Genomic DNA, 23,162 nt, shown 5'->3' on the forward strand with positions numbered 1-23,162 from the left:
CATCCTACACACTCGTATATCCAAAATCACAACTTATTCTCTGCATCTATCATATTCCCTAAATCATTCATTTTTGTCCAACACACGCCGTGGCTTGCAACTCACCCACTGGTCTATGTTTACGTGAGGTGGACATGAGATCCATATGCATGTTAGCCTCTCATCAAGAAGGAATTGAAATGAGCAAGTCACATACTCACAGAACCACCGTAACAAGACGTAACTAGTGAAAAAAAACACATTTAGACATCTTTCATGGCTGCATCTCAAAAGGCCAGACAGAGGTCGGAGGACAAGTTGACTAACGGAGTCCATAGAAGCAGTGTTCATGTTTATTGCCGGTAAGAGTGTCTGGAAGCAGTGTTCATGCTTATTGCCGGTAAGAGCGTTCTCCCGTTCACTTGATAGATACACTAGTATCCTTCGTGAAATTTGATGACTGACCTGCTCGCCAATGTTTCCCCAGAGTGTTTTAGGAGGATAATAGCTATGAACACCCCACACCCGAGACGTCCGACCGAGACAACCCAAAGCCTCACATGCGCGCTGGGGCACACACCAAAGCACCAAAATGTGGTTCTCCTGGGCACGCCATGTGACCGCGTTTTGGCCTGCATGCTCTCCCCCGGAAAACAAAAGCTGTGGCGCATCCGGTTCTGATTAACAGGTACAGGCCCCGCCGTGCTCGTGGAGACCACCACGCTTCCCATGGTCATGGGCCACAACCTCCTCGTGTTCACGGACAGTACACAGCGGCGCAGCTTTTGATTCTGAACCGGACAAAACGCCATGTCCAGTCGTCGCAACAGGGACGGGCAAAGCCAACGGAAAATGAGAGATGCGCGGGGCGGGCGCCCGTTCTCGATCCTGCCGTGGTTACCGGCGTACAGTACAGTACATGTCGAGAGATTACCGAGGGAAAAGCCCGTAATTTCTGTGACCATTAGCGACGGCAGCATCTCATACTCCAGCTTGGCTCTCCGGAGACGTCTTTCTGCCCGGGGAAAGGACGAGGGATATTCGCGCAAGCTCAAATGTTCCGAAAATGTGCACCAAGTTATTAAGCACCCCATGTGAGCGCGAACATTTGGGCAAGCAGACTAGCTGTAGCCTGCAGGTGTTGCTTGCTACGGCGCGTGCACTGCGTTCCGATCAAAATTCTCAAAAGGTGCCTCGTACCACCATAATAACGTGCCATGATGGGTTTGCCGGTTGCGCCTTGTCTCGAGAGATTGGAGTCGGGACTTCCGCCATCCATGCGCAGGCAAAACCCAGAGAGCGCGGCTAGCATCTTCCCGCGCTGGTGCGCATCGATGCAATGGAAGCCGGAGTCCCCGGAACGCGGGGAACACACTGACACACTCCCACGCGCGCCAACGAAGCGTTCAAGAAAACGAAAAGAAGAGACACACATTCCCCGCCGCGCTGGCCGGCACGTGCATCACCGCATGATGCTACTACTAAGTATAGTACTACGAGCTGTGCTGCTGCAACAGCAGCTAGAGAAAGCCACTCGATGGAGTATTACGTAAATCACACTTCATTCACCACGGCCGGTTCGTTCACCATAGCGGCAACCAAAAATACACACTGCAGTTGGTTGGTAAACACTATACTATCGTATATATATGGTACCCCTACTAGTACTGAAATTACCAGTAGTGACTACACGCGACGACCAACCGCTGCGTTAACGTTGCGAGGCAGCCGTACCGTACGTACACTGTAGTTAATGAAAAACGCGATGGATCGGTGGTGGAGCGCGGAGGTCCCCCTCTCCGTCCGGCCGGTTGCTGGGGAGGAACCTAGGAACGTAGGAGTATATCGTTCTCTAGACCGTAGCGACAGAGAAGAAATCGACTCAAAAAGAACGTGAAAACAAGACAACCTTCCTCCTCAACTACGGAGTAGTTTACTAGTAGTAGCAGCAGGCGCTGCAATTACTGGCTGCTGCTGCCGGGCCGTCGTCGCGCGGGGGCCAGTCGCTAGTCGCGGTTGATGAAGGCGACGAGGGTGGCCATCTCGGCCTGCGCCTGGGGCGTGCTGAGCTTGGTGAGGAAGTAGACGTGGCCCTCGCCGGGGGTCTCGTAGAGCTCAGCCTGCCCAGGCCAGCCGCTGCTCCGGAGCGTGGAGTAGTAGGCGCGCTGCCACGGGCTGAGCCGGTCCTGCCCGGACACGGTGACCAGCACGCGGGAGCAGCCGAGGTGCTGCCAGGAGGACGCCGGCAGCGCCAGCGGGTTCGCGTACGGGTGGTCGATTGGGTACTTCCCCGCGCAGATGAAGCTCCAGGTGCGAGCCGCCGACTGGAGGTAGGCCGGGTCCATGGAGTCGGCGCCCACCGCGCTCCGGCCCTGGAAGTACGGGTCCAGGAGCGCCACGCCCTTGATCTTCGCGTCGGCGCCGTCGCCCAGCCCTTCCTCCCCGGCGCGCAATGCCAGGTTGTGCGCGATGTTGCCCCCCGCGCTGTCGCCGGCCAGGAAGAGGCGGGACATGTCGCCGTACTGGGACAGCCACTGGTCCGTGTCCGCGTCCGTGCCGTTATTCCCGTTCCCGTGCGCGAGCACCCATTTGAGCGCCGCCCACGAGTCGTCGTAGGCCGCGGGCAGCGGGTGCTCCGGCGCGAGGCGGTAGTTCACGGACACGGCCACCACCCCTGCCTTGGCCGCGAGCGTGTTGAGGTAGGCGTGGTAGATGGGGTTGAACGCCGACTCCACGACGAACGCGCCGCCATGGAAGTAGACGACCACGGGCACCTTGGTGCTGGCGCGGAAGCTCGGGAGGTAGATCCGGGCACGGACGTCGGACGCCGGGTCGATGGTGACGTCCCTGGAGGTGACGCCCGTGAGCGCGTCGGCCGCCGCGGCCACCACGTCGGTGCCCATGAGCCGCTTCACGACGCCACTCTTGTACTCGATCAGGAAGGGCGAGAAGTCGAACTTGACCTGCGAGTTGGATTCCGCGGCGCGCTTCCCCGGCCGCGCCGCGTGGCCGCAATGCCAGTAGTTGTTGCAGAGGAGGAAGAGGAGCGCCGGGAGCAAGATCCGTGTGTACGCCATGAGCGCAAAGCAGCGAAGAGGGAGAGTGGCAGGCAGCAGCAGCGTGTGTGGAGTGTGAGGGCCGGGAGTGAAGTGTCTGCCCGGCTGCGTCGTGTCTTAACTCTTTAACACGCTGCCACGCGGGATGGGTCCGCTTATATTGAGCCGCGGCAGCCGACAAGGCTTGGGCGCACCGCACTAATTTCGTGGCGCGGATCGTGGTGGGCTGGTTCACCGCTTTAACACCGCCCGGCCCGGCCTTTTCTTTCCTTCCCTTTCCCGCCGCGCCGTGCAGCGCATGTGCCTGGGCGCGGTTCCGGTTCACACAATCGCCAAAAAGCTCACATGAATTCATGCCTGTAATGGCGCGTCCCAACTCCCAATTCTCTACTACACTTTGCTTTACTAGTTGATTCACAAGAAAAAGCTCTCATTCCGGAAAAAGCTCTCATTTCTGAATCTAAAGATTCAGGTTTCATCAGAAAATGCTGGTTCACACATATCTTTTTCTATCGTCGCACCACCTCATCTGCATGACTACAATGCGCTTAGCACCATGCTGCAACATCGACCATTCAATGCCACCAATGTACTCCTCCAACTTACTAGTAGCACGCTCCCCTTGTGTCGTTCCCCCTCCACGCATGGCTGCTTCGCCTAGGTGGTCTAGCCTGCTAATCAAGGGCTCCCCCATATCGACCTGTCTCGGTGAGTGGGGCGGCACTCGCCAATCAGTCTGGCCTCAAAACGATTTTAAGTGCTGGACGCTTAGCTTTGTCGCGAAGGCAAAGGAAACTGGCACACAAAGCCGCAGAACACCCTGTATACTCTTGCATGCATTGCCACGGCTTTCCTGGAGACTCGACATAGAAAAATGCTGTGGTTACGGTCACGGGCGCACGCCTCACGGGGGGATAATAGTGTAGCGTTCACGGACGCTTGTGGCAGTAGCATTGATGATCTCCTGTTTGTTCTTCTCTGATCGTGTCTGAGATACGCAGCTGCATTTGCTGCCCGGTCCGGCAACGGCTTTGCCATCCCGTGGTGGAATTTTATATTGGCTACATGGTAAATAGTTGAGTTACCACCATGGAATCCGGAAGATAAACAAGGTCTTGCGCTACAAGAACACCTAAGAACTTTTCGACGTCTGGAGCTGTCCTTGAAGAAAAATAAAAAAAGAGGTGTGGCGTGGAGGTGACTAGTGCCTGTCTGTAAAACTGTACTGGTACCTGCAACTGCAAGGGTAATAACCTTTGTTGCACTGAATGGGGTTTGCCGGCCGAATTTAGAGCCTACCTAGAGCTTTCTATGCCATCAATGCCTTTCATCAATTCATCTTTCTTGAGGAGGTCTTCGATTCCCCGCACCTAACTCAATAATTTCGAACTGAAACCCACCCTGACATGACATGAGTGACAGAGTACGGTGACAACATCATGCATGCATGTAATTATGCCATTTCATCTGATGAAAGAAAAGTAACGTCTGTAGTGCCGTGATCCTGTGGCTCTGTGAGCATAAAATAGCCGATCGTTGGAAGGAGGAACTGCAAGATCTGTTGCAGGCTTGCAGCAGCGATGCCGAGAATGTGCGAATCGATCGATCTGGAATCTGGATTGCGGGGGTGCTTTTCGATTTGATCGATGGTCGTGTAAACCAAGACTGTTGCAAGGTGTGAGCTCTACTCCTGCTCATACAGCTTTTCCTGCCGAGTCTTGCGTTGCTTTCGGTGTAAAATCCGGTGTAGTTAAGCGTGTACGGTGTACTGGTACTAAATTCAGAGCTGCCGGTATGCTCCCGTTTTTAAAGACCGCGAAAACGATCTCTGACAGGTGACAACGATTTAAAATCATGGCGCCCAAGACTTGATATGACGAGCCGGAAAATACCGTTTTGTGCTTCTTTCCGAGATAAATTCGCCTCTTTGTGATCATCGATTGATGTCTAGTCATGGGAACGATCTGGTCATGACGTGTCTGAGATCTCCAACTCGCTGCATGCCCTTCAGGGTTTCGCGGAACTGATGTCACGGATCGGTCCTGCACGAGTTCTATCAAACCATCATCGCGACGCCGACATCCCAACTTTTCCCCTCGCCTCAAGGATCCATTCCTGGTCGGTACTTGCAATTTATAACTTCAATTAGCCAACTTTGCCCTTGGTCCCTGACCACCAGTCCACCATGCATGCATGTGTGAAATGCACCATGAATGAATGGTCTCGAGCAGAGCCACGCATGCTGCGTGCTGTTGCAAGTCTCAGTCTGCATTGTTCGTGAACCATTTTCCTTGTTTGAGCAGAAAGGTTCGCAGCCAGTTTCATTCCGTTGAAATGAAACAAGTTCTTTGTGATCGTGAGTCACTTTGAGTCCCGGGCAGATGAGCTTCTCCCTGCCGTGCACGCATCACGCCATGCGTACCACGCTAGCTCCCATGCCTTCAGCACTGCTGGCCGATGAGCTCTCTAGCTTGTCGGTGAAACTGTACCCGTCCTAATTTAAAGATCAAGCACATGGCGCGTAGTATGGCGCTCTGATGAACAGATGTGCGCATCCTTGCCTGCAACAAACTGTACTATTCCGTTGGTTGTTGTTTACGGTGTGACATATCCTTTTATCAGATTTGCATGAACGAACTGTTTGCTTCACTGGCTACCGGGTAGGCACGACGCTATCATGCTCCAGGAAAATGAGTTAAGCCTGTCCTGTTTACGGTGCCTTCGTTTATTGATAGTAATCTGTACCCGGCGGTCTGAACGGTAGTACCTCAAAGAAAGTTCAGGTTCCCTTCCTTTCCAGCTGGTGTACGTGATCTTTACTGAGTTGTGTCTCCGTTCTGTCTTGCGACATGTGGGTGGAAAGGCTCGGGCACGGAGACACAGCCACTCGGTCTGTGCCCGTGCCCTTCGGAGACGACGATGAGAGCTCGAAACGGTATCGAATTCAAGAAACTTCGGGCGCCGAGGACTGTCCGTTGCGTACAGTACAGCCTTTGCTCAAAGTAAATGCGCTCTGTCCTACGAACCTTTAACGAGCCGCTCGACTCGCCACGCCCTGAGCTGGCGCCGTGTCTGTCCTGGGCACGCTACTATGCCAGTCAGAAAAGGCGATCTATAATCATCGCCCAGTTCGATCTTCCACTCCGGTGGTCTGGCCACGAGGAGGCGATAGGGACGGACCACCGCAGGTTAATTTGCTCGCATCGGTCTCCAGTTCCACTTCCACGAGAGGAGCGAAGACCTGGAGAACAGAGGCGCCGTTGGTGATTACGTTCATGCTTGCGAGTAAGGTGTCGTGCGCGGCCTGGAATTAGCGGCCGTCACGTGCAGGCCTACTGCCTACCGGGAAATCTTGCGTATACGACGGATGTACAGTGGCGCCGGTGTCGCGGTCCGCGCCTCTGCACTCTACACTGCGAACGACGCATTCAATACTGCGCACATGACATGTCCTGTAATATCCATACGTTTGGTGCAGGCAGCAGGCAGCATATGCATGTATATGTTGTGTCAAAAAAAAAAACGTCAGCAGTATATGTTGTGTCAAAAAGAAAATGTCAGCAGTATATGTAGGGACTAGGGAACGAGTTGGGCTGTTGGGCCTAAAGGTACAGCAGATAAACTCCAGAGAAAAGCCGAGCACAACGGTAAAACAGAAAAATGGGCCTGAGTCGTCTCTGGCCTGTGGGCTGCGCATTCAGGTCCTTTACTACTCCAATTTGATATAATGTGCCCGAGTGATCCATGGCAAGACGGCAGACTGTTACAATTCTTGCAGCGAAATTGTAAGGAAAGAAAAATGAATTAGCATTGGTTAGGGCTTTGTTTGCACATCCCTGCCATTAAGTTTAAGTGGTCAGTGGGACTTCCACCTTTGATATGAGTCGTGTTTTTTCTATTTAATGCCCAACAATGATAGTCTCTAAATTTGCACTAAATGACAGTTTTCACCGGATGTGACTCTTGCTGCATTTTGTGGTATCTAAACTTCTTACGTCACTCTAGCCTTCGCAATGCTACACACTTTAATGTTAGTGCTTAGCCTTCCACATCCGAGTTTTCTTATGTCACATATCAATAATAACAAGACATGATGAAACCATCCCTTATTTTTACGTACCTTCTCTACACGCACTCTAATACACAAAGCATCAAGTCTCACATTAATCATCCAATTAGGCTCTAATCTTTAATGAATTTGTGGCCTAAAATATAATAAACATTTAGTCCTTGTCATTGGAGTAGTTTGAGATGCAATAAAAGGCGATATCAGGAGACTTGCATCTTGAGCGGCCTCAGATACTCGTTGTCCCAGTGAGTACTTATACAAACGGCATGTATGTATCTGAAGTTTAACTTTAACCATCAATTATATCGATAACATGTGTTTTATGGAGTATGACATAAAAATTGTAAAATTGAATTTTCTTTTAAATACAGACCCAATAGTATAATTTTTCATGTGGTGCACAATCTAGGTGATATTGAAGAAATCCTCACTTGAATATATCTCCAAAAAGGAGGTCCGAGAGGTAACACGCCTTTCATCACATGATTACATTAAGGTTAGATGGCTCTTTATTTTTAATATGATTATTGAGAGTCTGAACTTGCGAGAAATTGTTCTTACAGTCGCCAGGACAATCAACACACAAGAAGTTTGATTGTCTTCTAACTAACTAGCATTAAGTGAGGGCAAAATTTTCCCTTGACTTATTTTTTATCCACATTTTGTGACCTGATTTTTACAACTTTGCAATAAATTGGTTTTGTGCATCTCTTTGATAGTTCGATGCATATAGGTCAGGGCAAAAGAAATTCCTATACACAGGCTAATGCCTCACAGAAGCTCGGTATGTAGTGTACTCCCTCTATTCCAAAATACGCCTCATATAGATTTGTGCACTTGGACTAAGGCATCTCTCATTTTTACTGTCTAACCACTCATATTGGGTTAATAATAAATGGATGTGAGTAGTTATTGGACGGGTGCGGGTACCAAGAGAAAATAAGGTGTATTGTGAAACAAATGAGAAATATACACACACGTTGTATTATGGAATGGATACATTGTCTAATGGAGAGATAAAATGATATTTGCAGCAAAAACAAATCTTAAACCACTAATTTACATTTAAAACTGTACAGTCAGCACTTATATCCAATCTCTAGAACTACGGGGTCATTCAGATCATTTTAGCACATTTCAGCTACAGCTCCAGCTGCACCAGCTGTCGAAACAAACAGACATCAGACAGCTCCAACCTTCCGGCCGCAGCTGGCAACCACAGCTGATTCTGGAATCTACAGCTGTAGTAGAATCTGCAGCTGCGAAGGTGCAGCCCAAACAATCACAACCTAAAGAACACCACACTGATAACCGCGCTTCGCTGCGGCGTTGTTTGACGGGTTATTTTTTCTTTTACTTTTTTACATCGTTTTCAATCATTATTAAGCCATCTATTGTGTGTGTACAGATATAAAATCGAACATGCAGCAAATGTAAACATTTGTGCACCGACATTCTGCATCAACAATGATATCCGACTTCATCTGCCTAGTTTCTGACAGCAAGACAGCATGCAGACGTGAGCGACAAATATCGCCCACGACATGTTTGAACAAACCAGATTGCCCAGGTTAAAAAAAGTAGAAGTCGAAATACACACCATTTCACAACATCATGATATAGAAGTTTGAGAAGTCAAAGTACTGCAAAGACTATGACACTTGTATTATACCCATTTGCTAAATGTTACTATACAAACTTTGATCTCATTGATTGGAATTCCCATAGTATACGGAGCTCACATCCAACTTCTAGTTTGCACAAAGAAATACATAATTCGCTAACAGAACTTAACCTAAAATAAGTATACACCGGCAACCTAAGAAACTTAGTAACATCCTTAATTGATCCTACAATCTCCATCGATTGGACAACTTATGCTGGTTGTAGGTGAGCTTTTTTTTAATTTGAGCACTTGAATGTCATCTTGGCATGATCAGCGGAAACTTATCATGAAGCACGATTATTGACAATCTATAGGGAAAATACTGAGGAAGACAAAATAATAATCATTAGTTCATTAATAAGTAGAAGCAAATCTTTAGTCCTCAGTAAAGAACATTGCAGAAAAAAGAACACGAGTCCGAGAGAGCATTGCGTTGAAAAGAACATTAGTTCTAATTCAATCTTGTTTGACTTAAAAGTGATAAGGGTACATAGTTTAATGAGTCTGCGTACTCTACAAAAAAGAGACAAGAATCAGGACAACTACAGAACTTGGGGATCTACTCTGATGATTGCAATTTAACTTGGGAAAGAAAAGAGCAACTCTGTGCAAAATTGTGGTTGTGTTACCAATTTGAACCAATGAAATTAGGGGCAATGAGTTAACGATGTACTAATAACAGAATATAGGAACGAAGCTATCTCACTATCCAGAAACATAATAATTTCACCACTTGACACACACCATTATGAAAATTGTTCAGATAATATCATGACAGGGCAGTCATGCCATCTCTAATTAATCCTGCTTTCCATACCTGTGTTGTTTGAGTTGTCATAATGTCATAAAAAAATGCACATGACAAAGTTGATTCAGGAAATATTGATGTAGAAAGGCCTGCTGGAAAAGTTGTCACAAAAATGAAGATTCTGTATTCATAGCGTTGGTTGCATCTCCACACGTCGTTAGTCTCTGCATTGCTCCTCCTTGCTGAATACCTTACCATGTCAGGTTACCGCAGCATGTATATAGCACCAACCATTCAGCAGTGACTTGACACTTGGGCAAGCTGTAAGCTAGTGGGCAAACTTTGAGTTAAAAAATACTGGAGAGATCTCACAAACATGGTTGGTACGTCAGCATACTTATTCACACCAACTCAACTGTGAACTCACTGTCTCCTGTAGACAAAAGAAGTACACAAACATTAAGCAATACCTCATAAAGATGTATACAAAGTAGCATCATAAAGCAGTAGCTCATTGCTATTTGCTATATAGATCAAGACAAAGTTCTGTGAAATGAGATTAAAAGAAAGTCAAACGCCTATACCTAAGGAGTAAGGAGATTGCATCAGCTAATTCGCTTGAGCTCTGTTCAGCACGGAACAAAACTCACGTTCAGTGAAACTGGAAACAAAAAAATAACAGACTCTAACCACATTTATACATAGACAATTTCCAAGACTATTACCTGAAGAAGGCCCAGGATAGGCCGTTACACCAACCGGAACAATATGTGATATAAAATCTGAAAAAACGGCTCCACCTTCCGGATAAAACCTAAGAACCTGAAACGATATATTATCTCTACGGGAGACAGCCACACCAACAAAGTAATTCCTTCCAGTCGACCCTGAAATCTCGGAAGTAATGACGGTCAGTCCGCCACCAGAATATCTACTGGCTTTCCAACCAAGTTTTTGGCAATTTCGCCAGGAAAAAAAAATCTCCACAGAACAATCCTGATCAGCTGCCAGCACTGCCAGCTTGTACTACAATAAGCATTATCATGTATATGTAACGCACTGCAAAATATTTTTCCTAGACATTTCTGTTACCTTGGGCTAGCAGTCCTGTTATTACATCTGTTATTTGTGCATTAATAGGCATCACCATCCTTGACCGCTTTAGATGTGCAGATATCACATGACAAAAAACCACCATTTCTGTCCATGTATATATGATGCTTCCAGCTATATTCTGCATCTAAACATTTTATTCTGCAGAAAACACAAAATAGTTGACGGCCTAAAAGTTATGTACAAAAAAGAGCAAACACGAAGGTACTGTTGAAACATGTGGAATGAGCGCTTGTTGGAGACAAAACTTCAGCCTTCCTCAGCAACCCATTTAACCGGGTGGTGAACACTAGCAACCTACAATGGTAAACACATTAATTTAGGGAAAAATCAGGGGTACAAATGTTAGTAATTCCATAAGTAAAAGGTGGAAAAGAGAGATAAAAGCAAAGACCTATTAAAGAGAGAAACCACATCCAGATTTGCAATTAATACACACTATAGAACCATAGCTCGCTGACAAGCTTAACATCGTTGCATTCATCCATGAACCATAAAAACGACGTTAGACAGATTATGTAGGTCCAAAGAACAAATTAGCACGAAATACCAGGAACAAATATGAACTACGTACAGTCACGAAAACTCAATTTCTTGCATCTCAAAGGTGCAGCCCATAATTAAAGTTATTATTGGCTCCTTCTCACTCAGCTTTGCCAAACTACCCGCGTCAAATTTCAGTCCACAAAGAGATTTCTCAGTCAGCTTTACCAAACTATCCGCGTTAAATCCTTTGTACCACTAGCTACAAGGCGATTTAAGTCCACAAAGAGATTTCTTTACCCTACAGACAATGTTCCCTCTTCCGGGAGAACAACTAACCCCTCAGGCTGATCCACCGAAATATTATCTCGAAGCTGCTCACATAAAAATAGATTCAAATGCAGCTGCAACATCTAGCTGCAGAAGCTCCTAATCATGTATAGCAACTACACTAAGCAAACTGCAGATTGAACCATGTTTCACATCAGGAGAAAAATCTCATACCTGGAATCTGCCTATTATCCTTTAGCAACTAAACTGACTTTATAACTAAACAACGTATAAATATATGAGAAACATAAACTCGTCAATGTAATACAGCCCAAACACGATCCACACATAGGAACGTGATAAATCCGCACATTGCTAGAAAAAAATTCAGCCCCCTCCACCGTAAGCTCGCTGGCCCCAACCCCCAATCACCACATCGCTAACCACAACAAACCAAAGATCCTCTCACACTCGGGAAAAATCGCAACAAACCAATACAAGCACGAGAAAATGGAACCAAAAACAGGGACCTGAGTCGGCATAGGCCTTACCTGCCAACCACGCCGGCAATCGCAGAGCACAGACGGAAGCAACTCCACACCCCACCGAAGCACCCAACGAGGACCGCCGCCACCTACAGATCAGGACCGCCGGAGCCACCGTTCGCCGAAGACACCAAGCCCAAGCGCAGGCACAACCCACCGAAACCCAACCCCCGCGGCACCTCCACAAACAGCAGTCCCACGCCCAGCAAGAAACGCGGCCAAGCAATCGCACCAATGGAGAACGGCGGAGGACTCAGGGAACTCGCGGGTGGCGGGGAGTGAGTTGGAGGCGACGGGGCCGGAGGGTGTTGGCGGCGGAGGCTCGAACCTGCGGAGAAAGAGAGAAAGAGAGGCGCTGCTGGGTGAGGGGCTCAGCGAGTTAGGCTCTGTGCGGTGGCATTCTAGCCGCGCAAATGGACGGCTACCGTGACGGAAACGAACGGCGACTGAAGGACCACGTAGAAGCTGGGAGAGGGCGCCCCCTTTCATAGGGGTAATAGATTTACGGCACCAACTAATAAAAAAAATCAATGGTTTTTATGGAGTAGCATCAATCAATCAATGGTTTTTATTGGGCTCGGCTGGTGGAACCGTGGAAGTAGCGAATACATTTGTTTGTTACGGACTATTCTTCAGCTCGAGTGTTCAGCGGTTCGGCCTCGTCTCCTCCCCACAGTTTTACCTGACGAGCAAATCAGCGATGGATCCCGTCCCAAAACTGCGATTCGACTCGCCGCTCCTCCGCGTCTACGAGGACGGCTGCGTGGAGCGTTTCTTCGGCACGGACACCACCCCACCGGGCTTCGACGCCGCCACCGGCGTCACCTCCAAGGACGTCGTCATCGACGGCGCCACCGGCGTCTTTGCTCGCCTCTACATCCCCGACATATGTGGCTCCGGTTCCCAGAGCAGCAAGCTGCCGATCCTCCTCTACTTCCACGGCGGTGGCCTGGTTCTGGACTCAGCCGCCTCTCCAGCCTACCACAGGTACCTCAACTCCGTCGTCTCCAAGGCTGGTGTCTTGGCCATGTCGGTCAACTACCGCCTCGCACCAGAGCACCCGGTTCCAGCAGCCTACGACGATTCCTGGATGGCGCTCGGTTGGGCCGCGTCGCGGGAGGATCCATGGCTGTCGGAGCACGGTGATGCCGGCCGCATCTTCTTGGCCGGCGACAGCGGAGGCGCGAACATCGTCCACAACATAGCAATCATGGCCTGCACTCGGGAGTACGGTTTACCCCCGGGGACAGTGTTAGAGGGGGCAATCATACTTCATCCTATGTTTGGAGGGAAGGAGCCCGTCGAAGGCGAGGCCACGGAGGGGAGAGAGTTCGGGGAGAAGCTCTGGCTCCTAATAATATGCCCCGAAGGCACAGAAGGGGCGGATGACCCGAGGTTGAACCCGATGGCTCATGGAGCGCCAAGCCTGCAGAAACTGGCGTGCAGGAAGCTGCTTGTCTGCTCGGCCGAGAGAGATTTCGCACGGCCAAGGGCCGCAGCGTACTACCAGGCCGTGAAGGCAAGCGCGTGGCGCGGCTCGGTGGAGTGGCTGGAGTCCAAGGGAGAGGAGCATGTGTTCTTCCTCAATAAGCCGGAGAGCGGCGAATCTCTGGCGCTGATGGACCGGGTGGTTGCCTTCCTTGGCGGCAAATGATCCAGAGGAGACTGTTATGTTGTTGAGTTTTTTCTTCTGTTTTTCATTTCAAAAATTATTCTCTTCCCGTCACAATTTACGGGTGCTACAAGAAAGTAATAAGTCTCGGGAATTTTGTACAATTATAGACAGAAGTGAGCAGTAGTTACTTTTGTGATGCAAATATGAGAAATTCAGAGTCTGTAAAAATGATTTTTTTAATGGAAAGACCGTAATAAAGCCCTACAACATAATTGTGAGCATCCACAACTCCACCACCACACCAAGAAATGTTTTCTGAGTAAAACATGAACTAATGATTAGAACTAAAAACGAATTAATCATAAACTACTTTTGTTTTTTCTTTGTTGCTGAATCATTGACCAGGAAACAGGCAAACCAATCCCAATGAAATCGGCCTCGATGACGAGCAACTTGATGGCATTGTCGCAGTCAGACTTAAGCAAGAAGAAGATATGTCCGTCGCCCTTGGTCTCGTAGAAATGAGCTCGCCGCACCACCCCTAGTTCTTGATCCTTTCAAGCACGCGGCATAATTCCACCGTTGTAGCCAGCATGCGGTTGCTCCCTAGCTGCCTTCACTCCTCCAGCGACACTAACGGTGGGTTGATATAGTGGTGGTTGGGGCTGAGTTTTCCTCCGCAGGCGACATCCCACACGCACTGGACACCAACGCGGGATATGTGTGACGTCAATGGACTATTGATTAGCAATTATAGATGGTGCTCCAAATTTTCATAGGAAATTGCTTCATTCAATCTGCGCAAAATTCGAAACATCAGATTTGTATTAGCATCATCCTCGTTTTTTTTAAATTATTAGCACATCTCCTTGTGTTTTTGATTGTTTCATTTGTAGTCTACTTTTTTCTGGCATCGTTCATTTGTAGCCTGCTTTGTGGTACTCCGTGCTATAGATGTTCTCTTAGTCAAAAAAAATCAGTACTGTTACGTACTCCCACCATCTCATAATTCTTATCTCAAATTTGTCCAAAACTGAATGTATATATTCTTAAAAAACGTTTAGATACATATAACATTTGATAAGAATTATGGGACGGAGGTACTAATATTTTTCTCTCGAGTTGGTAGTGCAAACTTTCGAGGATCTCTGGCTTGCAAAAAAGAGATAAGATATGAACAGGCAAATCCCAATTTCCATCTTTCAAAAATATATCCGGTCGTTATAAAAGTCTGCACGTTGTCTTAGAAAAAAAAGAGAAAATGACCAAAGCAAGTACGGAGTACTTCTGAAGTTCTGATTGTCGCACGTCCCCGCGGTAGGTATACCAATTTTATTTTATTTTGACAGAACGGCAGGTACACCAATTTGATCGTAGCGCATGTGGTGATTATTGTGGCTAAATCTGGCTAAATCATCGCATCCAGGTATCCAACGGTTGGTGAGTCTGCGAGCTGGCGTGTCAGACCCAAAAGCGTTCGATGGGAATCCCAGCAACACCAGATCTCATTCAGACCGCATCGTTCAACTCTCCTTTTCTGAACGGTGACTTCTCAGCAGACCGTACAGGATTTATTACAAGGAAAGAAATGCCCATTCCCGTTGCGAATTCGGCGCGACAGGTGCTGTGGGCAGCTCTCCTCGTCGCTCCGCTCGCCGCTTTGCTCTTCCGGTTCCCGATCCACATCCTCCCGAAGCACCGTGCCGCGGAGCCAAAGGTAGCCGCCGCCATGGATCCCAGTCCCGAGATCGAGTACGACATGCCCGGTGTTCTGCGCTTGCACAAGAGCGGCCGCGTCGAGCGCTTCGACGGCACCGAGACCGTCCCGCCCTCCCCCTCCGGGGACCCCGCCAACGGCGTAGCCTCTAAGGACGTCGTCCTCGACCCCGAGGCCAACATCTCCGCCCGCCTCTACCTTCCCGCCGCCGCCGCGGCGGAGCCTGGTAAGAAGTTCCCCGTCGTCGTCTTCTTCCACGGCGGCGCGTTCATGGTCCACACCGCCGCCTCCCCGCTCTACCACAAGTACGCCGCTGCCCTCGCCGCCGCGGCGCCCGCCGTCGTGGTCTCCGTCGACTACCGCCTCGCCCCGGAGCACCGCCTCCCGGCCGCCTACGACGACGCCTTCGCGGCCCTCAAGGCGGTCGTCGCCGCTTGCCGCCCGGGCGGCGCCGAGCCCTGGCTCGCGGCGCACGGCGACGCCTCCCGCATCGTCCTCGCGGGCGACAGCGCCGGCGCCAACATGGCGCACAACACGGCGATAAGGCTGCGGAAGGAGCGCATCGACGGCTACGGCGACAAGGTCAGCGGCGTGGCGCTCCTGCACCCTTACTTCTGGGGGAAAGATCCGGTGGGCGGGGAGTCCGCCGACGCCGCCTACCGCGGCGGCTTTGAGCGCGCGTGGGAAGTCATATGCGGCGGCGAGTTCGGCCCCGACCACCCGTACATCAACCCGGCGGCGTCGCCCGAGGATTGGAGCCAGCTCGGGTGCGGCCGCGTGCTGGTCACCACGGCTGAGCTCTGCTGGTTCGTGGAGAGGGCGCGCGCGTACGCGGAGGGGATCAAGAAGTGCGGGTGGGACGGCGAGCTCGAGTTCTACGAGACCAAGGGCGAGGGCCATGTCTACTTCCTGCCCAAGCCCGACTGCGACGATGCCGTCAAGGAGCTCGCCGTCGTGGCCGACTTCGTCCGGCGCTGTTGAGGTTGCTTCGCTTGTTCGCCTGGTGAATGATTCAGCAATAAAGGAGCACATAATTGGTGATTTTACTCATGTTGTACTGATTCTGAATTTCTCATGTGTATCACAAAACTACTCTTTTTTGACTTACAAGGAGTACTGTACTTCTGATTACACTTAACACTGAACTCCGAATTCATCGCTCTCCGGATAGTGGAGGAAAAATTCAAATTGGGGAATGGGAGGAAGACCGGTGAAAAGGGTGGGGAACGAATCTTGTAACGAGAAGTTTCGATTCAATAATTGTCAAATGGTCCACTAAATACTACGGAGTAGCCAGCACAGGAAGCCCTGCGCCGGACTCCAGACTCTACTGGTGCACAACCACCAGTCCAGAAGGCCAGCACCAACGCCGAGCGAAGGGTCACTTTCAGTCCTCACGTTCCTAGGACTACTTCCTAGTTGCATCTCTCCATTCTTCCGGCATCAAATCCTGAATCCTCGACCGGGCTGCAACGTCATCTACTCTTGATCCTCGCGTATCTTATCTGAAGTTATCTGAAGTAGTACTAGCAGATATAATTCCCAAATCTCAGTTGGCTTTCTCCTATGCCGCTTCCTCCTCTTCAGCGCAATCTTGTGTCAGGTTAGTTACCGCAGGCACAAACTCAAGGATGGTCTCCAAGATCAAGCGACAGCTTGCCAGCCTCCCTCTTTTCGCCAAGGCGGCCTTGCTTCTGCTCATTCTTCTCCTCCTCCTCGCCGTCATCTTGCTACCCATCTTCTTGATCCCGCACCACCACAGAGCGGAGCTGCCACCAGCTTCCCCGGGGAACAATAATGGCTCCACGGGGCCCGACGACGTCGTGGCGTTCGATTTCTCCCCGTTCCTCGTAATGTACAAGAGCGGCCGCGTCCACCGGATGGACGGCACCGACCGGGTCCCCGCCGGCGTCGACGAGGCCACCGGCGTGACCTCCAAGGACGTCGTCATCGACGGCAAGACCGGCCTCGCGGCCCGGCTCTACCTGCCGCGCGGTGGGGGGAAGGAGGAGGATCCTGTTAGCGGCGCGCTCCTTCCGGTCCTCGTGTTCTACCACGGCGGCGCGTTCGTCATCGAGTCCGCGTTCACGCCCAAGTACCACGTCTACCTCAACTCGCTCGTGGCCAAGGCGGGCGTCGTGGCCGTGTCCGTGGAGTACCGCCTGGCGCCGGAGCACCCCCTGCCTGCGGCGTACGAGGACTCGTGGCGGGCGCTCAACTGGGTTGCCAAGAACGCAGACGCCGGGCCGGAGCCGTGGCTTCGCGACCGGGGGAACCTCTCCCGGCTGTTCGTCGCCGGGGACAGCGCAGGCGCAAACATCGCGCACAACATGGCGATGCGCGCTGGCAACGAGGGGGGCCTGGCGGGTGGCGCCGCCATCACGGGCATCCTGCTCTTGGACCCTTACTTCTGGGGGAAGAAGCCCGTGGGCGCGGAGACGACGGACCAGGCGAAGCGGCGGCAGTACGAGGCGACGTGGTCCTTCATCTGCGACGGGAAGTACGGCATCGACGACCCGCTGATCGACCCGCTGGCGACGCCGGCGTCGGAGCTGCGGAAGATGGCGTGCGCGCGCGTGGCCGTGACGGTGTCGGGCCTGGACGACTTCGAGGAGCGCGGGAAGGCGTACGCGGCGGCGCTCCGTGACAGCGGGTGGGACGGGGAGGTGGTGCAGTACGAGACGGCCGGCGAGAGGCACGTCTACTTCCTGGACGCGCCCAAGAACCCAAAGTCCGCCAAGGAGCTGGCGTTCGCGGCCGGATACCTGAGCCGGGAGTAGATGGATCCATCCCCATCGGGGCCAGGGAGCAGAGCGGTGCACGTGAGATCGGGGGGATCGATTGCTGATTGTCGTACATAATAATTGGTTGATTATTAACTACAACACGCCGTTCTTGTTTGTTTCTTGCGTTTGGACATCATTCGAGCCAAGCTGGGTACCAAAAAATTCACCTGGGTGGCCACCGTGACTTGGGGGAAACTTTCGGCCTGCGCCTTCGGGGAAAGATGCCAGGATCCGATGCTTTCCGTGACTAGTTGTGCAGGAAGTGTTTCGCCCAACACGGCTGTTGTCGCAGGTGCACTGTCTGATCTGCCAACGTTCCTGAATTGTCCGTTGAGTCCATTTCACAAGTTCGGGAATGTTGACTTGCCATACTAATTTGGTTGTTCAGTCCCTTAACTAGCAACATGACATGAAGGCTACGGTGGGCGTCAAAACCGTTGATAACCAACACATCTTGAGTCTTTCATGGTAGGTAGTAACGGCCGGACACGCGACGCAAGAACACAGCAGGTACAGTTGGGTATATAGCGTAGAATGTGTCCGGAAAGTAGAGGACTAAAGGACCGCCAGGACAGCGCGAAGGACTCCAGTACAACCGCCTAAAATTTATGAACTTTTTTGTCTTCTACACCACGGGATCAATTTATCGCAATCCTACAGGATTTCGATCTCTACATCCCGCTCCTTTCAACTCCAAGAGGTCAAATTCGTTTATTCGTCTGGGGTTGCTCACTTGCTCGCCCCGTCGCGCGATGTCAGCCTTGATGGATGTAGTGCTAGTGCTACACTGTCGTTTTCTCCCTCAAATCTGTTTGCGACTGACGGTAATGCTAAATTCTTTCCTTCACGCGAAGGGGAAATTAAAGTTATCAAGTGCACTCAGGGGCACAAAATGGACAACCAACGATACGGACGGGGTAATAAAGTAGACAACGATTATGGGCGGGGGTAAAGTACCACGAGTCTACCGGATCAGGATGACATTTCACTAGACGGAAAGGGACTGGACGATTCCACTGTTGCACATTTCCACGTACCAAGCTGTTTTCTCTTCTCAGGCTGACAATCGATCCGTCGATACGTGTAAGAGTTGTTGATTCCGTCACATCTCCCTCGATCTGAACGGTGAGATCAGACGGTAACCTCGAGTCATGGCAGCATCACACTATCCTATGCACCTTTGCCCTATCTGTCTCGAAATGTCTCTTTCCAGAGACAAATGAGTAGTAGTTGTTGAAGAGGAACAGAGGAAACTACTTTGTTGGGGCGACAAATGAAGCTGTTTGTCCGTGATTTCCCAAAAGGACCACGCTAGTTGCTAAACATCATGTGCCTAGCCTTCTGTTGAATCGACGCCTGTTGCGGGAAGCTACTACTATAACAGTGATTGATCAATCTTTTCCAGATGCACATATCAGCCGAACTCCAGTACTCCACCATATGAACAGAAATTCTAATGCAGCGTTTGCTTCAGGCAAATCCGAACACACAAGTCTTAACAGCAAAATTAAACCAGGAGCTTTGCGCCACCGTAACACGCAGCCTGGAAACGCCCATGTTTCTACGGATTCAGGAACCTGGCAATGGCATCGTCCTGCCTGACGGCATCATCGCAAGTGAAGTTGCCGAGATGGAAGCAATGGCCCTGCCCGGCCACCTCAAGGACCTCCACCTCCCCAGCCCACCCGCTCGCCATGAGCCCCTCGCAGTAGGCACGGCCGCGGTCGCGGCACACGTCCGTCTCCGCGAGGCACATGAGCACGCGCCCGCACGCCAGCCCGCGCATCGGCGGCGCGCCGGCCGCGAGCGGGTTGATCCACGGGTCGTCGACGCCGGTGGTCGTGGGGCGCACGACGTGCCACATCTTCACCACGTTCTCGGCCATCACGGGGTCGCTGTCCTCGGAGGGCACCTTGCCGTGGCCCAAGAAGTAAGGGTGGACCAGGACGATGCCGCTGATGCTGGCCCCGGCGGGGAGCCTGTCCGTGCCGGCGCGCATGGCCATGTGGTGCGCGATGTTGGCGCCGGCGCTCTCGCCGCCGAGGAACAGGCGGGAGAAGTCGGCGTGCTCGGTCAGCCAGGGCTCCTCCTCCGCCTCCTCGCTGGTGCCGCAGCAGCTCCCGCCTGAGGCGTGGGATGCCGCCCAGACTAGCGCCCTCCAGGAGTCCTCGTATGCGGCGGGGAGGGGGTGCTCCGGCGCGAGACGGTAGTCGACGGAGACGACGATGGCCCGGGCGCGCGCGGCGAGGGAGGCGAGGTACGCGTGGAAGACGGCGTTGAAGGCGGTGTGGAGGACGAAACCGCCGCCGTGGAAGTAGACGAGGAGGGGAAGCTTCTTTGTTCCGTCGCCGCTCCCTGTGGCGGCGACGGGCGGGAGGTAGAGGCGGACAGCGACGTCGGGGGAGATGGTGCGGTCTTTCGAGGCGACGCCGGTGCTGGCGTCGGTCGAAGGCGGGATGGGGTCGGAGCCGAAGTAGCGCTCGACGCGGCCGCTCTTGAATATGCGGATGCAGTGCTCGATCTCCAGGACGACCTCGTCGTTGCTGGCGCCGGAGCCGGCCATGGATTGTGGACTCTGGGTTTGCACTGGGGTGGGTTGGTCGCTGATCGGTGAAGGCGTTGGCGGATGAAGGTAGTTGGTCACTTCTGGTTGGTTGTGCTTGGCCCACGTTGATGTGTGGTTGGATGTAAACTTCCTTTTCGCTTTTTCGGAAGAGGAATTTCCATGGAGCTGATTTGGACTTTATAACGAGATGGCTGTGGTAGCTGAAGAACATATATGAATGGTTATGATTCATGAATGATACACTAGATGATTTTTCCAACACTTAGGATAATAAACAACGTCGAAGTATCCGGTGAAAACTCTCATTCGCAAACTTCATAAAAATCATATGTAGAAGTTTCAAAAAAATTCTAAAAAAATACAGTATGTTGGGACTGTGACGTTCTACAAACCTGTAAAATTTCAAGTTCAAAATTAAAAGTATTTAGGAGAAATTAAAAAGAGAAATTTACAATGAATAGTGTCAAACACTGAAAAACCACTATTCATGCAGAATTTGTCTTTTTCGCTGCTACCAAACGAAATTGAGTTTGGACTTGAAATTTTACACATATATAAAACATCACTTTTCTAACATATGTAATTTTTTTGAGAATTTTTTGAACTTTTTTCGATGAGTTTTCACAGTTTGCACCGTAGAGGTGGTTTTCACCGGATACTTCGCCAATAAACAACATACATGCTGACTCCGAGTTTGCTTAGACATGGTTGTTGCAGACAATTCATGGAAGAATATGCTCCCACCGTCTCATATTAAGTGACTCAAATTTGCCTAAATATGGATTTATCTATACCTAAACGCGTCTAGATACATGTAATATTTCGGCACTTGAACCCCTGTCCCCTGCAATCCAATAGGCTTGCAGAGATCGATGAGAATTGTAGTTCATTTTTCATCAATCCCTCCCGAGCCCATCAATCCGGGGGAATGATCGGTAACCGAACAAGCCTTAAGGTGGTTCACCTGGTTTCGCCATGCTCAAACCACGCCACTGCTTTGCTGAATTTGAGCAAGGGTGGCTGGTGTGCATCATCCTGCAAAGAGATACTATATGATGCTGACTTGCGTGCAATCGTGTCTAGCATTTGGGCAGTCAATCTGACGATGTCTAGAAGAATGCTATGAAGGATCTAGCTAATATTTTCGAAATCTTGTGGATTAAGGATCCTTCCCTTGATCAAGTGCATGATTTGCAGCTTATTAACCAATAGGTTACTGAACATCCTAACATAGTTTCCATGTGTGTATTTCATGAACGAAGATATCTTAGATGTCCTCTTCTAGATGCGAGGGACCTCGGAAGGTACTTGGGCAGGTTCCAGTTCCTAATAGGTGAAGTGCATGTGGTGTCAATAACATGCTTATCATCCTTATGTGCAAGATTGATGCACTACATTTGAAGGAGTGTTGTTGTATTAGTGTATGCAACATCATTTATAAAATTGTTAGTGTCTAGCGAACCACTACACCCTATTTTGGGTGGCACTATTTTTTCTTTCCCAATGCGTCTTTGTTTTGTGCTGTTATCATAATTAAGCTACGTGCAACTAGCTTTCGAGTATCTACTATGTTCAACGCGAATATGACATGAGTTTGTGTGCCTATAAGTTGGACCGCTTGTCCAATTACTGTGCATGATCGTGTGAGTGAACTTTCTCGGATAAATAATGCAAAAGTTGGGTTTCTAACCAATGGATCAAGTGGAATATGTAGCCCATGTTGAGGTATTATGTCAAATATAGAGTTGGGTTTTGCTCACTAACAAACACACGATTGCCTGCAGGCGATTAGGTTAAGAGCTTTTTATGGACCAACTATTTCGATGCTGAGGACATCCACAAAGGTCGACTCTTTAAATTTGCTGATGTTGTGGAGAAAAGAGAAATGTGAGCTAGAAGAGAACTGACTCTTCATGAAGAGTTAACTCTTAAACAAGATTCGAATAAGGGCCAACTAAGAGTCAACTTTTTTTTACCACTTTACTTCATCTTATTTAATACTAACGGATCATCTAGAGTTAGTTTAAAGATACAACTCATTTTATGTGTTATTCAAGCACTGAACTATTAGTTGACTCTTATTTGAAAATCGATGACGTGGAGTTGAGAAAAATATAAGAGAGGCGAAAACTTACTCTTCGTAATTAGTTAAACTCCTAGCCAAGAGTCAATCTGATGCCACAAATCATATAAGTACTGGAGAGTCAATGTGATTTAGTCATTTAGACGACGTGGACATGCTGACTCTGGCAATGATGAGATGAATGCGACTCACCCCTAAATCCATCCAAGACGCTCTCGTTTTCATAACCGCCCAGGAGAGAAAACCGAAGGAGGCGATCCTCGTTCCTCTATCCACCGCCGGCGGGACCGTGGGTTCCTCTCACGCACGTCTGCTCCGGCGACGGGTGCGGAGGGGAACCCCAGTTTCTTCAAGCCCGGTTGTAGATAAGGCAGGAGTAGTGCGTGGGGTGACGTTGATTTTGACGATGACGGCAACGACTTATCCAATAATGGTGTCCGGGCTCCAGTCTCGTCTCGACGAGGCT

The 23,162-nt window shown here is 50.3% G+C and overlaps 5 protein-coding genes and 1 long non-coding RNA gene across 7 annotated transcripts; 3 read left to right on the plus strand and 3 right to left on the minus strand.

The window, feature by feature from the left end:
- Positions 1-1,522: 1,522 nt before the first annotated feature.
- Positions 1,523-3,182, minus strand: LOC100824130 (probable carboxylesterase 2). Its single transcript, XM_003578196.4, has one exon. The coding sequence runs from the start codon at positions 3,054-3,056 to the stop codon at positions 1,986-1,988; it is 1,071 nt and encodes a 356-aa protein (XP_003578244.1). The 5' UTR covers positions 3,057-3,182; the 3' UTR covers positions 1,523-1,985.
- Positions 3,183-8,744: 5,562 nt separating this feature from the next.
- Positions 8,745-12,383, minus strand: LOC112272512. 2 transcript variants are annotated; one of them, XR_002966442.1, is made up of 5 exons: positions 11,936-12,378; positions 10,611-10,928; positions 10,244-10,405; positions 10,103-10,143; positions 8,745-9,951 (listed from the first exon to the last, which is right to left on the minus strand). It is a non-coding gene; the product is annotated as an uncharacterized LOC112272512 (long non-coding RNA). The 2 variants fall into 2 exon arrangements; XR_002966441.1 differs by having other exon boundaries at positions 10,244-10,928; positions 11,936-12,383.
- Positions 12,384-12,486: 103 nt separating this feature from the next.
- On the plus strand, positions 12,487-13,816 carry LOC100824642 (2-hydroxyisoflavanone dehydratase). The gene has a single exon (XM_003578197.4). It carries the CDS (start codon positions 12,630-12,632, stop codon positions 13,581-13,583), a length of 954 nt encoding a protein of 317 aa, XP_003578245.1. The 5' UTR covers positions 12,487-12,629; the 3' UTR covers positions 13,584-13,816.
- A 1,258-nt stretch (positions 13,817-15,074) lies between these two features.
- Positions 15,075-16,399, plus strand: LOC100831167 (probable carboxylesterase 12). The gene has a single exon (XM_003576562.4). The coding sequence runs from the start codon at positions 15,133-15,135 to the stop codon at positions 16,240-16,242; it is 1,110 nt and encodes a 369-aa protein (XP_003576610.2). The 5' UTR covers positions 15,075-15,132; the 3' UTR covers positions 16,243-16,399.
- A 159-nt stretch (positions 16,400-16,558) lies between these two features.
- LOC100824947 (probable carboxylesterase 2) lies at positions 16,559-18,403 on the plus strand. Its single transcript, XM_003578198.4, has one exon. The coding sequence runs from the start codon at positions 16,893-16,895 to the stop codon at positions 18,039-18,041; it is 1,149 nt and encodes a 382-aa protein (XP_003578246.1). The 5' UTR covers positions 16,559-16,892; the 3' UTR covers positions 18,042-18,403.
- Positions 18,404-19,280: 877 nt separating this feature from the next.
- LOC104584687 (probable carboxylesterase 12) lies at positions 19,281-20,838 on the minus strand. Its single transcript, XM_010239939.3, has one exon. The coding sequence runs from the start codon at positions 20,608-20,610 to the stop codon at positions 19,609-19,611; it is 1,002 nt and encodes a 333-aa protein (XP_010238241.1). The 5' UTR covers positions 20,611-20,838; the 3' UTR covers positions 19,281-19,608.
- Positions 20,839-23,162: the final 2,324 nt, after the last annotated feature.

Source organism: Brachypodium distachyon, chromosome 4 (assembly GCF_000005505.3).
Source record: "Brachypodium distachyon strain Bd21 chromosome 4, Brachypodium_distachyon_v3.0, whole genome shotgun sequence".
NCBI lineage: Eukaryota > Viridiplantae > Streptophyta > Magnoliopsida > Poales > Poaceae > Brachypodium > Brachypodium distachyon.